At 41.6% G+C, this 16278-nt stretch overlaps 1 protein-coding gene across 3 annotated transcripts; it reads right to left on the bottom strand.

Moving 5' to 3' along the window:
* Positions 1-216: 216 nt before the first annotated feature.
* On the bottom strand, positions 217-14922 carry HSF2 (heat shock transcription factor 2). Of its 3 annotated transcripts, XM_054280586.1 has the most exons (13): positions 14697-14922; positions 11304-11412; positions 10973-11100; positions 9513-9637; positions 7740-7815; positions 6532-6593; positions 6333-6417; positions 5363-5532; positions 3816-4094; positions 3147-3252; positions 2208-2267; positions 1529-1595; positions 217-1155 (listed from the first exon to the last, which is right to left on the bottom strand). In XM_054280586.1, exons 1-13 carry the CDS (start codon positions 14856-14858, stop codon positions 866-868), a joined length of 1719 nt encoding a protein of 572 aa, XP_054136561.1. In that variant the 5' UTR covers positions 14859-14922; the 3' UTR covers positions 217-865. The 3 variants fall into 3 exon arrangements, with proteins under 3 accessions (XP_054136561.1, XP_054136562.1, XP_054136563.1); XM_054280587.1 differs by lacking the exon at positions 2208-2267; XM_054280588.1 differs by lacking the exons at positions 217-1155; positions 3147-3252.
* Positions 14923-16278: the final 1356 nt, after the last annotated feature.

Below are 16278 nucleotides of genomic sequence, written 5' to 3' on the forward strand. Positions count from 1 at the left end.
AATGTGGCTTTTGTGTTGCATGTATGAAGTTAACAAAACCTAGTTTTCTTTCTTCTTTTGGAGGCTTATCAATAAACCTGTCAGGCTGGACATAATGAAACTACTTTCCAGGAACTGTGCACAGCAGACCTTGCACAGCTACTATGATAGGAAAACAAGATGCTGTTAAATCCATAACCACCTGGCACACAGAATAAGAGACAAACTTTTGACAAGTATCACACTTAAGTAACATTTATTTTGTCAGCATAGATGGTCCAAGTTAAAAGTACTCATGCAGTCATGGGGCCTGGCAGCTGTCAACAACTTTTCCCCAGTTTGTGCTATGTGTGAGCACTTCCACTGAAGTGAAAGTAAGGCAGAACCAAGATTTAGCAAGGTACAGGCACTTTGTTCCCAGTTGAAGCAGGGAAAAAAAAAGCCTACATCAGGTCCTGGTCCCCCCACCCCAAAAAAAGCCTCATGTGTGTTAAACAAAATGTAAAAAATAAAAACCCCAAAATACAGAAAGTCAGTGTTCCCTAACCATACACTACTAGTTTATGTCATCATATGTAAGACAAGAAGTATAAGAAACCATAAACCAAAGCTCACTATTGACAAGTGTTGGTTACTTGCAGTACAAGCAATGTGGGCAACACCAAGTGTTCACAGCAGTGCAGCAGGAGCCGGGCTCAGCAGTGCCAGCTGTGCCTGTGGCCTGGCTAACTCCATAGCTAAACAACTGCTTGTATAGGATAGGAAAGGTACTTCAGATTCCACATAGCTGGTTACATAAAACAGTGATGTACAAAAAACTCTCATACCAAACAATATTCTAAATAAATAGTTCATCTTCATGACTATATACAGAGCCTCCCTCACATCAGTTATCCAAGAAGGACATGTCTGTGTCCATGGGTGCTGGGGCAAGTTCACACAGGTAGAACAGCGTGGCCTCACTCGCCTCTGCCTCCGTCAGTGGCTCCAGACGCACCAGTTTGCTCTGGGTGGGCTGGGGATCCAGGCTGCTCTCCAGGAGCTCGTCCCCTTCCAGGGACTTTTCAGCAGTGGAAAGAGTTTCAGCTGTGAAGCCCCCACTGTCAACAGCAGAGCCTGGGTTCCCATCGAGGAATGCAAGGAGTGGAAAAGCAGTGTAGTGTATCAGCTGCTTATCTGTGGGGAAAAAAAATGCCCAGAATATCAATTCATGTGCCTTTCTACATGCAGAAGGAAAAAACAAAATCCAACCCACACCATTTATCTAAAGAATAATTACTAAAATAGATAGGTGTTTGTGTTTTTAAAGAATTGTTATGTTCATGTGTAACATTATTAGTGCAGATTCACCTGCAAAACATCAGTTTCTCTGCATCTAGTGCAGACAAAAACCTAAAAAGCAAATATACTAAGTATTGTGTTTTGGTTATTTATCAGCATAACATAAAATCAGATAAGGAGCAAATAACTGAGATGGCTTTTAGAGTAATGTTCAACTGTGGAAACGTTTCAATAGATGACTACAACTAACCTGATCTGGGCTTAGTACCTTGTGTTTCCTGTGAAGCTGCTGGACCAGCATTATTCTTGTTAGCTTCTTTTCCCTTTGTCTCCACCTGGGAACAAAAGCAAACTTTTAAAATATACTTTTAAAACTTGTTCCAATGCTACTGGAGAACAGCTGAATGACTATGACAAATATTTTTTTATTTGTGGTAAGATGCAGTGGCATAATCAGTATTATCCACACTAACATACCTTGGCTGAGAAAACATGAAATGGAAACACAGACTACAAAGCAAGAACCAAAACTAATGCTTTAAATGAACAAATTCATTTGTTCAAATGGACAAATTCAAAGCGCTACATCTTTGCTTCACTGCTTATTACTGGTTTCTCTTCCCACCAGACAATACAGATGAAACCATTCTGATAGAAGTGCATACCATGTTTGCAAATAAAAAAATCTCGGGGATATAAAAGTCAAGGGACTGGTATAATGTAGAGGTAACACAAGTTTTAAAGGGCACTGCTAATTAATTAGGGTGCTTTTTACTTTGTTGTTTAAAGCCCAACAGGATGAACTCAGCTGCAGTCTTCCTATTCTCATGCAAGTCTTAAAAGCCAGAGCACAAAGTGCCATGATTCCAGTAAAGAAAACAGCAAAAGATGAGTGAATTTTGCATCTCTCACTAGTGCATATGTTGAGCAATGGATTTAAGACTTACTTTGGTATTAGTGATATGATCATGATCTGTGGGATTCATCTGCACAGAACTTGTAAAAAGCTGAATAAGACAAAAGACATCCAAGTTTTAGGTATCTCAGTGTTGCTATTAAGAATACAAGACCATTGCTTCTGTATGTGTGAGAAAAACCCCTGTACTTATTCCACCCTCTATGAGGACTGGAGACTATGTGGAATTCCATGAACCCTGATCACAAAAGAAACAACTGTATGGCATCTAACATGGTTTGCTGCAGTCCTAAAACACCAATTTCTACTAACACTGCTGCATGGATAATTCTGTCTGCAAGATGGATGAAATTGCAAGTGACACCAAGCTGGAAGGAGCCATCAGTAAGTGGAGAGCAGAGGTGCTTTTAAGATGGATCTCAGTGAAGTGAGAGGGGGCCAACAGCACTCCAGCAGGTTCAGCAGCCACATGTCACCAGGACCCAGTAACCTCATGCACTGGGGCTTAGGTTAGGCTTAAGGAACAAATGGACAGGGAGCAGCACTTCAGAGGGGACATGTGAGTCATGGCAGACAACACCCTGCTACCAGCCAGCAACGTGGTCTTGCAACAGGGAGGAAGGTTCTTTTTAACCCCAGTTCACTGAGAAGACCAAAGATAATGTGCTGGGTTATTTCCAAGCGAGAGTATTAATTGACTTGACATCTAAGTTCACATCACAACAAATATCAGCATTATTTCATTAAGCAAGCCACTGTTCAGTAAGAAACTTAAGCATTCACTTGAGCAGTGGTGTAGCATTAAGACTTATAGCAGTGCTCCAGAAACTCATAAAAATTTATAACTTTGCTTTGTAAAGGGAAGGAAAAAAAGATCATTTGTGATTTAAATCCATATTAAACAGCAACAATACACACAAATGTTTCCTATAGCCTATTATGAAAATACTTAATTTTAAGTCAAAATTACATCAACCAGGAGATCTGGATCTATGCTGAACTGTCGTCCTGACAACATAGCCTGGAAGTCCTCTAAACTGCAGTCGATACTGTCCAGATAATCCAGAAGTTCAACTCTAGAAGGCAAACAGTATTTTATTGCTGTATCCCTTAATAAAGTAAGAGAAATCCTTAAGTAAGCTTTACACAGATGTACTACATGCATCTAAAAATCTTTACCAGAACTAGAATGAACTAAGTCTTTCACAAGAAATGACCTCTGGAAAAATGAAGACTTTTAGCCTCTTTAGAAGAGAACCCAAGTCAGCAGACAGGTGCTCTGGAAGAGGTATCACAGGAATCATGTCAACATAACACTATTACATGACATTAGCAGAGATGCAATTCTTGCACAGCCCTAATGGGTCTAATCCACCTGCAGGAATGACAAAAATAAATCCTGACGATTTCAGCAATCTCCACAACATTACACTGCCAGATTAAACAACTCACTCACTTAACAATTAAAATCAGAGGTCGCATCTTAAAATACTTAAAATAGAAGAATCTTCAGAAACTGGATGGAATATCAGTAGCCTGTAAGTTTAAAGTTCTCAGCAGAAACTGCTTTTCAGTTCTTTTTACTTCAGTCAAATAATCAGTTCTAATACTAGAAAAAACAAAAGACCAGACTACTTACTTTCCAAGAAGATTTATATTCTGTGAAATTACTCCATTTTCATTGAGTATGGAATCCATCACAGAGACTGGGTCTTCAGCAGTTGAAGTTGACTGGTTATTCAGCTGTACAGCACTTGACATGAGTGGGCTCGTGCTGTCACTGACATGGCTGGCTGGAGCATTACCTGGGACAGCAACTGATTCAGTGTTTTTATCCCCTTGAATTACAGGGGCATATTCATCTTCATTATCATCTTCCACAATTACAATATCGGGAGAATGGTAGCTACAGCTACAGCTGTAATGTGAGATAAATTAATTACAGCATTTCATACACACTTAAATGGGTATTATTCCACAGGTTTAGTTACCTCTCACTTTTTTCTACTGCTTTTTAATACTAAACACAACAAGATACTCGAAATGTCTATCTTTCATTGATACAGTTCTGTAATGATCAATACAATTAATGCAGCTCAGTTAGCAGACACTCTTGTGCCAGACTACAGTAACCAACTGCTAAAGAGCTATAGGAACACTGACACTTTTGTCATTAGAACCACTATAAGCTTGCATATAAACGTGAAGTATGTACCACATCATACAAGGTCACCAAGACAGACAGACAGACATTATATATTTTGCCTATTTCCTGTTGAACAGCATCAACTCTGGAGCACCCACAACAAAGCATCCCAGTCAACAGGTTTGTAGTTAACCTTATTATGCATACCAGGAACAAAACCTGAAAACCAAGAGCGAGCCTCAAATGATTTGCTTTCAAGCCTATTCTGGTTCTTAACCCTTAAGAAGCTGTTAGTTACACTGCCTCTCTATCACAGCCTTTTTTTCATGAAGCTCTTCTAACAGAGAATGCATTCCCAGGCATCAGCTGAGCAAGAACAATGGTGCCCAATCAAGTATAAGCTACAAATAATATCTTTTTTTTTCCCTGAGGCATAATACAGGCCATATCAGTCCAATGCTACTCAAGAAGAGAGTTGCATCTAAATCCTTGGACCGAGTTTCAACTTGCTTGTAGCTGAAAGATGAAGAACTTCTGTAGCACTGGAGTACAGACTGGAAGGAACTCAATTACCAAAAACAACTGGACTGCAAAAAACCCAGAATCCTGAAATTAATTGGCTTAATGCAAGGACCACACCAAAATCTGACATACACCACATGTAAATTTTTCTCCACAAAAACCTGGAAAAACAAGGGAAGTCGTTCCTATCTGTACACACAATCAAAAAGTAAAGAAGACTTCTCTTACTCTGGCTTTAGTATATTTAACTATTATGCAATAATACAGATTGCTTTCACCAGTTTCTATCTATCCTCCCAATATTAAAACTCCAACAGCCAATTAATTATTTTGGAACAAATCCAGAGGTCAGTAAGTCAAAAGCTAGCATGAATTCACAAATGAAGTTTCTGTATGTGCAGGAGTGCTGAATAATTCTAACCACTTCACCAAAAAAAATTATCTAAGACATCTGACAGAGTGCATGCTATACAACACTGAAAGTCATTTATCAACACAAATATGTTGAGACCTCTTACTTGGAAGAATCTGACGTGGTATCTTCACTTGTTTCTGGTGTAACAGGAAGATTTTCTTCATCAGCCATGGGATGTTCTTCCTCACCCACATCCTCAGTGACATCATAAATAACAATGTCATCTGAAATCTGTTCCCTTTTTTTTAAGCCCTCATTTCTGTTGAGAGGTACCTGAGAATTATTTTTAAAAGAGTCAGGGCAGAGGGACAATGAGCTTCAGCATTTTGACAGTTATCACTGTATCTTAAAATGCTTCACATCTAATGAAGTCTAAGAGCTTTTCTACGCCTTGGAGATTACAAGCTGTTTGTATAGATCTATGTTTAATAGAAAAAGCTATACAAGTAAATAAACATGCTGGAGAATAACAGCTATAGGAAAAAGAATTGGTAAATACTACAGGTGTAGAAATAAAATTATATTAGCACTGACAGACATAAGAACTAAAAATATTAAAACAGTGACTGCTGTTTAAACAATACTTTGTTATAAAGCTAATTCTAGTGCTACACTAGAGAGCTTGTTTTAACAATTTCCTCACCAATTACTATTTGGACAGCTGAAAACAACTTTCAGCGGTGTGACTCATTCAAATGTAACAGGAACATGACATGACCGAGCAGCACACTGGGCCCTTGTCCCTGTATGGGGCCAGGGATGCCACATTCCCGAGATAACACTGCAACATTATATGTGCTATTTCTAATAGCACCACTCTTAAAAGCAAACTGCTTTCAGCACCATCATGTATTGAGTACACAGATAAGTGGTTTATATATGCTTGTGTTGCAAAGTAGATGGTGATTATCAACCCCTCCAGCTTCTGAAAGGAAACAACACAGCCTATCACGTGTACAAGCTGACAGCTCTCAGTAGACAGCTGAGTTACAGTCTCCATATGACACTGAATTTGATCCATGTGCCCACCTGCACTCCATCCAAACAGAGAATACCCACAATAGAAAACTTACATGGTGGCTACTGTCAGTTGGTTCTTTCACAATTTTCTGAAATACATTCGACTTTGTAGGTCCATTAGTGTTCAGAAGTAGAGGCCTACATCAGAAAGAGCAAAGTGAGGCAGCCATCTCAAACCTACCTCTTTGGTCATTAGTCAACAAGGCCTGTCAGTTTATCAAGTGGACAGGAAGTGTCCAAGATCATATTTACCTCTTACGTTTTAGGCTCACTAGTTGGTTGTTCTGCACCAAGGTAACAATGAATTGTACAATCTGTAAGGGAGAGAACACTACTGTTGGTTGCTTTACTTTGTAATTGTTTCTCATATGCACCAAGGCATCTTATAGCAAAAGACACCAGTAATAAAACCTATACATAAACAGCAAAACACTTTCTTTGCATAATAACTTTTATACAAAGCTGTTCAGAAAACCTAAAAATCAAGGTATAAACCAGTGCTGATAATACCTAAATAGTTACTCAATTGTTAAAGACTTCACATAGCAGGTGATAAGAGCCAGCTTTTATACAACATCATACAAGACACAGAAAGACATGCAGCAACTCAAATGATTAAAAGAATTCTAATTAGAAATGACAAAAGGCATATAGGGATGTGGACCATATACGTAACCTGAATCTGTAAATACTGGTTCTGGTGAAAGACATTTTTGACAGATTCAGAAAAAAAATTACATGTACAATTAACAGTATTCATCAGCTGTCATTCCTTCTGAAATGTTTGCCTTCCTTCTCTTATGCCTTAAATCTAAGGCTTTAAAGTATGTATCTGGCTTGAAGAAACTGGGAAAAAAAATCAGTAAGTCTTTGCTACAAGGCTACTTGCAGTGATGCCCTGATATGTTAAAAAAATAGATTATAAACTCTACACATTTATATCAGTTTTGGTCGATCATAAATCTAACTGTTAAATAATCTAAGTTAACATATTATCAATAGGTTCCACTCAATTATTTATTCCTCTGGTAAATAGAATATACAGTCAGTAGGTCAGTTAAGTGGGGCAGCAGTGAACTTCCAATACAGAATCTTGAAATTCTTGCAGTGAGCAAGTTACTCCCAAGCAGCTGACAGAGAATTAGACATCTGATTCCCAAAGTAATAAAGAAATGGATGGACCATATTAAGGTTAATGTACTAACAGATGTAGGATGTTCTTGAGCCTCTTTCTTCGAAAATGTTCACAAGACTTTGGCCTTATTTTCTGCTTTTGCAATAAAATTGAATGTTTGTATTATTAGGGCTTGTTCATCATATACCACCCTGCTGTTTTTTCTATTAAAGAGAGATCTGACATTATAAAAAGCTGAGTGAGGGCAAAGCAAGATAACATGGCAAAGCATTCCTGTTTCAGAAGCACTCACTCAAGCACACACAACACTTGAATGAAGCCTTACCTTTCGAATAACTTGCTGCTGTTGCAAGTGTTTTGCTCTCAGTTCTGACACTTCCCTCCAAAGGGATTCATTCTCTCTGTTTAAAAATGATGATTTAAAAGTCACACTAAAACTAGTATTTAATTTATGTTAAAGATCAGTTGGCTTCATTGAAACACTTTGAAATGTGTTTCTAGATTGGGGGTTGGAGTGGGAGTGTCACACAGGCACCAAGCAGCCTTGGAAAGTAACTGTGAAACAAAGACTCAAACACAACAAATAGCCTGCAGAGAATTTCCATCTGCTTTAAAGGAAAAAAAACCAAAATTCCCAAATTTGGCAATAATCATTACCCATACATTCAGCATTTAAAAATTAACCATCAGCATTTAACAGCTACCTCCATTAGCTCCAGTAAACAGGTTAGGTGACCAAAAATAACAGGAGCATGTCAGAGGTAGCAGTTTTCACAAAACACTGTTTTAGAAACCTTGGTTCTTCCAGTACTCAGAGTACTCCAATTACTGAGACAGTGTAAAAACTGCCCTATTGTAACCACAAGCCTTTTTGCTTCCACAGTGTATGCCATGTTAAGAGGCAGATAATGAGTACCAAAAGCTTCAGTGAATATGGGTAGACAACATACCACCCTCCTCTCTTTTGTAGTTTAATTTTCAACACAAAGAAGCAAACTGCACTGGTGTATGGGGTTTTAGGAAACCTTAAACTACACTTTCAGAAACAGCAGCTCATATGCAGTGTGATGAAGGGTACTACTCACTCCACAAAGTGCTCCTATGTCTAACACACAATTTAAGAGTACAGTTCCATCACAAAATTAACAGCAGAAGTGAGGGACTCTGAACTTTCTCAGCTTTTTCACTAGTTTTCTCAACATGTTTTATAGGACCAGGTGTTCTGATTTAGCTCCAATTTCTACTTCATTCACTTTAAACTGATGAGATGACAATATGGATGTCAAAGACCAACCCCTAGGTTCTCATCTCTACAAACTGTCAGTTAATTAGCAGCTGGCTGTCATTTCAGTGAAAGCCAGCCCTACTCTGGGCAGCAGTTTGGACCTGATGGCATTCTGAGGTACCTTTCAACCCAAATTCATCCAGGATTTCAAAAGGGCAAATATGATTTTGACTCTAGACTGTCCAGATTCTAACAAAGACTATGCCCTAAGCAAAAGAAGTTTGCCTCTAAATATTCTACCACTCAAGTAGTAGAACTGAAGTCTAGAAATGAGAGAATTTACTTCTTAAAACCTGAACTAATCACTGAGCTCTGCCACAGAGGTACACTGTCACAAAACCATCTTCTAGAAGAAATAGAAACTCTAATAGAGTTTCTACTGAGATGATGTGACTTACAGTGCATGACCTTATGCTTACGTATCTAGTCTGTATGTACATATTCTAAAGGATTAAGTAATTTGTGACACTTATCTCACTGTTGAGAATAAATCATAATTTCTAAGCAGGCAGTAATGAAATTCTACAAAAACTCTATTTACATTTGGATTTTCAATTCCGTTTCTTTGTCAATAAGGTAACCAATGAATATCCAAATTAGATTTTCTAAACACTTTTTCATGGGTATTAACACTTCCACAATTTTTAACAGTGGGGCATAAGGACAAAAACAACAGGAAAATAAAAACAATGAGCATAGACATTAATTGTCCTACAAAATTAATATATGCAAACTGCACAAACCAAACTGCCTCAAAACAATCCATTAGCTATTACTCAGCATTAAGGATCACATACTGATGAAGCAACTTACCTCTTCAAAAGAGACAACTGAGATTCAATAGTTGTTTGCTTAATTTGCACCTTTTGAGCACTGCATATTATTTTAGAGAGATCTTCCTGACGGATCTTGTTTTCCTCAGGTCTTGAAGAAGAAACCTTTAAAAGATTACAATCCAGAAACAACACTTCCCTTAACTCATGCTTAACTATTATTCTCTTTTGGTGATGAAGTATATTTCCTTACTAATGTTAGCAAAATATACACTTAATTTAATAATAAACCAAGCATCCAAAAAAACCCCAAACCAGAAACACAGCTGTCACCACATTAGCTTTAGTTGTTACAAATATTTGTGTACACTCCTGACTCTTCAGGCATTTTCCCAAGTGCTCTATTTCATCATAACTGCATCACAAAACCTGGTGATAACCAGTACATCACCCTGTGCTGGTTTTGGCTGGCATGGGGTAATTTTCTTCACAGCAGCAAACACAGGGCTCTGTTTTGGACTTGTGCAGTTGTGCTGCAGTGCTGGCAGCTTCTTTCTCACCTCACTCCACCAGCCAGTTGGCTGGGGCTGCACAAAAAATTGAGAGGGCACACACACAGCTGGGAGAGTTATCCCCACCTCACCAAAGGAGCATTCCCTACCATATGGTGTCATGCTTAGCACATAAAACTGAGGGAAAGAAGAAGGAAGTGGAAGGGATGTTCAGAATGGTAGCATTTGTCTTCCCAAGTCACCATTACATGTGATGGGGCCCTGCTTTCCTGGGGATGGCTGAACACCTGCCTGCCCATGGGGAGTGGTAAATGAATTCCCAGTTTGGCTTTGCTTGTGTGTGTGTAGCTTTTGCTTTATTTATTAAACTGCCTTCATCTCAACCCAGGAGTCTTCTCACTTTTACTCTCCCAATTCACTTCCACATCCTGACATGAGGGTAGTGAGCAAGTAGCTATGTGGGGCTGTGCTATTGGCTGGAATTAACCATGACATCGAGTTTCATTTGCCATATTTCTATCTGCTATCCATATGCACTTGACTCAGTTACAGCAGAGCACATTTCAGAAGCATAACAAATGTGTTTATACATTTGCCCCATTCTCTTGGGTGTACAGTCTAATGCTTACAGTAGCTTTGTTCTGAAACAAGCTACATAAACGAGCAGTTTCTTACATTGCTGATGGTAAAGTCAAAGTATGCTCTGCACTTCTAATACTCATTTGCAAATTGTCATATTACATAAAACCCACACTTTTTTGCCACCTGTGAAACTTTACTACAATGACAGCAAAGTAGATAAAAAAAGCCTTGTCAAATCCCCCAAAATATCTTTACAAGCTCAAGATGTAAATGAAAGCAGGGAAGTTTGTTTCCATAAAGTCTGAACTTATTTGCACTCACAATCCTGCATTAAAATTTGACATGAACTTAGCTATTTATCAATACTGAACAGTACAGGTTTTCCACACACTGGATTTTCACTAACCTTCCTTTTAATGTGTTCCAGCAAGTCCTCCCGGCCCTGCCTAAAATATGCATGCCGAAACTCTACTGGACCGTCCCGCTCCAGTTTGACAATTCCAGAATCAACATGGACGACTTTACGGAAGCCATCTTAAGAAAAAAAAAAGAAAAATCTCAAAACACACATTAAGAAATTCAAAATATGCTGTCCCCACTATCCTGTTACCAATTTTGAGAATAAGACAGTATCCTAGTTGCAGAGAACACAAAGCACCTGCTCAAAGGAAATGATAAGTTAACTTTTATGTACAGGATTTAGAACTGTGCTAAAATGCAAAAATCCAGGAACTTACACATGTTTAACTGCCTGACAAAGCTTGCCATGTTGTTATGCTTGAAGTACTTGGGAAGAATCTCTTTTGCAAATCTCTGTTCATCCAACACCAAGAAACTCTTTCCACTCTAAAATGAGAAAGACACATTAAGCTACTTAAAAACCATAGCAGAAAACACACTGGGCTTTTAGAATTAATCACCAGATTGGAATGTTTCCTTTGTGCACACAGTACATTACTGATCTGCTTGCCTACAATTTTCCAAAACAAAAAGGGTACAAACCTTGCAGTTGCAAAGCAACTGAGTACTATCAATTTACATCATTACCTGTATCTGAAGGCAAACACCTCTACTGTTACACACTGCTTGAAGATATGAAATAATTGTTTACCAGCAATGATCAGTTTCCCTAAAGGACAATACTATCAATTTTGAATGTAGTCTTGAAGCCGGTAAAGAATCTTAACAAAGAACCTGAGCAAGGAAAAAATACCAACAACCTGCTGACAGTCCCATCTGCTTTTCAGTATAAAACCATGATTGGTTTGATAGGATCTGTAGAGCAGATGAAGCTGTCAAAGAGGTGAGGGTGTCCACTGGGTTTTGAAGTTACCAAAAAGGTAGTCACCTAAAGCAAGATTCCCCTCCTGATTCCCCTCCTCCCCCTTCCCTCACAATGCCAGTTGTGAGGGAAGACTGATCTTTTATTTAATCCACAGGCTTGAACTAAAATAGAAGGATCAGATCTTTGTTCTTCAATGACTGCATTCCATTTAAACTACAGGGCAAGTAATTGGCAAATGCAAATTATCTACTTCAAAATGGTTTAGGTTTTGTCTACACATCCACAATACTCTCACTCTGTAGTCAATAAAAAGTCTTATCTTCAACAATGTCAACACTTTTCCTGCATCTTCTTAAGAGGCCTTTTTAGTTTAGTGAGTCACTTCTCTTATCCTCAAATGCCAGCAGCTCTGTGATCCCAAGAAGCTTAAAGAACCAGCTGTAAGACCATATGCAGGTCCTTGTCCAAAGGCAGGCGTCCTTGTTTCAGCTAGCATAGAATTTTTTTCTTAGTAGCTGGTAGAGTGCTGAGTTTTGGATTCAGTGAGGGAATAATGTTGATAGTAAGTTAAGGTTTAGTTGTTGCTGAGCAGTGCTTACCTAAGTCAAGGTCTTTTCAGCCCCCCAAGCACTGCCAGCAAGCAGGCACACATAAAGCTGGGAGGGTGCATGGCCAGGACAGCTGACCCAGGCTGGGCAAAGGGATATTCCACACCAGGGAACATCATGCCCAATATATAAACTGGGGGGTTATCCAGCAGGAGGGCCAACTGCTCTTTCCGGATGAGCTGGGTACTGGCCTGCAGGTGGTCACCAATTGTACTGGGCATTTGGTTCTCTTGTGTTTTCTTTCTGTTTTATTACTGTTATCACACACTTTACTTCATTTCAGTGTTAAATGGTCATCTCAACCCACGAGTTTTACTTTCTCTACCAGGGGGTGGGGAAGTGAGCAAGTGGCTGAGCTGCACTTAGTTACCAGTGGGGGTTAAACCACAACAGCTCGTTCCAGCCATCAGCAGAGAGCGTCAGAAACAGGATGTTACAAATGGCTCTCCACTGGATGACTTGGGCCTTAACACTGAGAGGAAGGTAGGGAGATTAAAACTGCCCCTAATGCCTACCTACCTCCTGCTGAGAACCAATCAGTGGAAGAAAAAGGGGACGAAAAAGAAATGCAAGAACAGACTATTTTAGCCAATGCTGTGTGGTAAATTCACAAACTGAAGGTGCTGAAGCAAGTGACACTACAGTGACCTGTGACACTAACAGACAACTTCCATGTGATGCCTCACTTTATCAGCACCTTGACATTGTCCAGGCCTAGCACATGAAAAATGTGGGAAACACATCCACAAGCTCTTGCTGCCCTGACAGTCACTTACAGCAAAGCTGCACAGACATTAAGCCTGTAAGCTTCACTACACAGCTAAATACAAGTGTCAACTCCTAGTGCCAATGACTCCAGCACACAGCAGCCTTCCAAGTGCTTCATTTGGTACTCCTCACCCACATCACAAGCAATCCCTATACCTCCTCACACAAGAACTGCTGGTTGTTAATAATATCAGCTGTGACGGGTGAACTTTCCCCTCTAGAAACAGCTTTGCAGAATCTCAATTATTTTTACTGTTTTTCATTTAAAAAATAACACAAGGATACCTACACAGGTATTGGTACATTTACTTTAAATAAACATAAAAATAGATTTGGAAATATTCCATTAAAAGCATAAGGCAGCAAAACCAGCATTTTTTAATGTAGACAATATCAATCTTCATAAAGCCTTTAGTATCTCTCTTCCAAAAAAGAAAAAACCAAAAAAACCCCCAAAAATCACAAAAAAATCCCATCTGAAAACAAAACAAAACAAAAAAAAGGAAAGCTGCCATAATCTCCTGAGGCCTCCTGCTTCCCTCCTTGGGAAGTTTTGGCTGAAGGTATTGGTAAATCATTTTCAGTACAATATTTAAGACGTTTCATTATTTCTAGAGCATTTAAAATAAGAAGCTCTCAATTGAGTTTAACTCAATACCACTTAAAGATATTGATACGATTTGCGAACAAGATTTTATTGAAAACAGCATATAGGGGAAAAAATGAAGCAGTTATGATTAAAATACGTGCTCAGAACGTCAATGATGCTCACTGTAGCAACTTCACTGCCCTGTGAGAAAACTGGTGCCCAATTCGAGCTCCCCCGTGGCCCATCCCCTTCCCGCCACCGCAGCAGGTGGACACCGAGCCCGGGAAGCCCCCGGCCATGCCCCACGTGGCCGCCCCCCCGTGTCCCTGCGGGATCCGGCCCGGGTGCAGCACACAGGAAACAGCACCGGGCCTGAGCACGCCGCTCTTCCATCCCCCGGAGCTCTCCCGCAGCCCCAGCTCACAGAGGGCGAGCCCCATTCCCGGCGTACTCACCACCCCGCAGCCCCACGTTCCCCACGCCGGCTCCTTAACCGCACGGCAAAATCCTCCGGCTCCCGGGCCCCTTCGCACCCCCACGGCCGCCCGAGCCTGCTCAGTCAGAGCCGCCAGACAGACACCCCCGCCCTGCGCAGCTGTGCGGGGGACGCGGCCCCAGGGCGGGCACCGCGACTCCCACTCCACAGTTAAATCACAAGGGAGACGCTGAGGGCTGAGGCGAGCCGGCCTTTGCCGAGCAGCTCAGCTCAGCCCGGCCCGAGCCCAACCAAGCCATGTGGCCGTGCCCTGATTTTCCGTCCTCCCCACGGGCACGCCGAGGCCCCAGCAGGCCCCGATGCCCGCCGGAGCGAAGCGCAGGGTGATGGCGGGGGCTCCGCCACACGCGGACGGTAGGAGGTAAGGGGGGAGAGAGGGCCGACCTGGCTCCAGGTGATGAGCTGGTTGCTGGGGGTCTCGCCCAGCAGAGCCCACAGCTTGCTGAGGAAGGCCGGGACCCCCGGGCTGGCGAAGGGAGGCGACGGCTGCTGGGGAGGCTGCGGGGGCGGCGGTGCCAGCGGCTGCTGCTGCTGTTGCTGCTTCATTGTCGCCCGGGAGCCTCCGGGGCCTCTGTCCGGGAGGGAGCACAACCAGACCGGTGTGGCCCCGCCCCTCTCCCCCACCCCGCATGCGCGGCGGCCCCGCAGCTCGCGCGCGTGCCGGCCCCGCCCCTTCCCCCCTGCGCCTTACATAACGTCCCCACGTGCGCCGCCCTCACGTGTCACAACAGCGCCGGCACGGGAGGGGGACGGGGCCAATAGCGGCGCGCCTCGCGGCGGGGGGGGGCAGGGCCGCGGCTGCGGGCGCACGTTCCCGGCGGGGCAGCGGCGCGTGGCGAGGGGCGGGCGGCAGGACGTGCGGCTGGGGGAGGCGGGCGGTGAGCGGGAGCGGCCCCGCTGCGGCTCCCGGGAAACGGCGGGCGAGGACCCCGAGCCGGCCTTCTAAAGCCTCATCCCAGCCTGGCGTTTCCGAACCGCCTGGGAGAAAGGCGAAGAGTAGCTAATAGCTGAAAAACATGAGTACGCAGGGCGTATGCACAACAGGAACGTGCAAACCAACTCTCCCCAAAAGCATTTCAGGCAGGCCCTAAGCAGACCCCTCTGCATGGCAACTTGTGTTTAGACTTCAGACTTATCAGCTGCTGAAATTGTGAAAAGAAACTGAGTATCTCAAGGAAACCAAAATAATGAATGGTGAAATACACTATTTTATTTTTTGTACTCTACCAAGTATTTTGCAAAACTTAATCACATATTAACTGCAGATAGTTTTGAAGAAACTGTTTTGTTGAACTGAAATTAGTATTTTCACAACAAAACTTCATTGACTGGAAGTGTTACTAACATTTTTGTGGAAATTTCTCAAAAAAGTCTCAAAGAATCTCAGTCAGTTTTATCTGCTTCAGTTAGCAGTGAAAACAATGGCAAAGGGAAGATAACAGAACCTTTAGCAGGGTAGGCAGCAAGAAAATGAAGTTCAATATTTCTGTTTCAATGTGTGTATCACACAGCTTCCCTTTTGTCATCATTAGCAGCCTACCACAGCCTGTAACAAACCCTTGGACTGACATTCACTAGATCATTCCTGAAAGAAGTCACAGTTGCTAAGTTTAAGGCTCAGCTTTTCAGGGTCACTATTTGGAATGAGAAAACTTAATGCCTTTTGAATTTAAACACAAATTTGCAGTAATTTTCCATCCTGACATGCATGTGCAGCAAGCTCTCACCAGATTCTGTTTATCCAGATACAAATGCTAGATAAACAGAGAGAAGAAAATGGTTGTGACTTAATCTGGACTCAGTATTGCTCTGCATCTTATATTCCTTGTTTACAACTTTCATCTGAAAGCAGAAGTTGATTTACCAAATTGTTGGACAGTATTTCAAAAGGTAAACCCCTATATTGATGTCTTTGGCTGAGACAGAAGTGGAACCACACACTTAATTTTTTTCATTTCCCCAGTAG

The sequence above is a fragment of the Melozone crissalis genome, unplaced genomic scaffold (genome assembly GCF_028551555.1).
Source record: "Melozone crissalis strain CALT ecotype California unplaced genomic scaffold, PUWL_Pcris_2 ptg000027l_1, whole genome shotgun sequence".
NCBI lineage: Eukaryota > Metazoa > Chordata > Aves > Passeriformes > Passerellidae > Melozone > Melozone crissalis.

Excerpts from the sequence above, each read along its gene's own strand:
- HSF2 (XM_054280586.1), bottom strand. The coding sequence starts at position 14,858 with ATGAAGCAGCAACAGCAGCAGCAGCCGCTGGCACCGCCGCCCCCGCAG. Across the intron at positions 11,101-11,303 it reads TGTCAGGCAGTTAAACATGT|ATGGCTTCCGTAAAGTCGTC; the intron begins GTAAGTTCCTGG and ends TTTTTTCTTAAG. Across the intron at positions 6,418-6,531 it reads GTGAGCCTAAAACGTAAGAG|GCCTCTACTTCTGAACACTA; the intron begins GTAAATATGATC and ends TTTCTGATGTAG.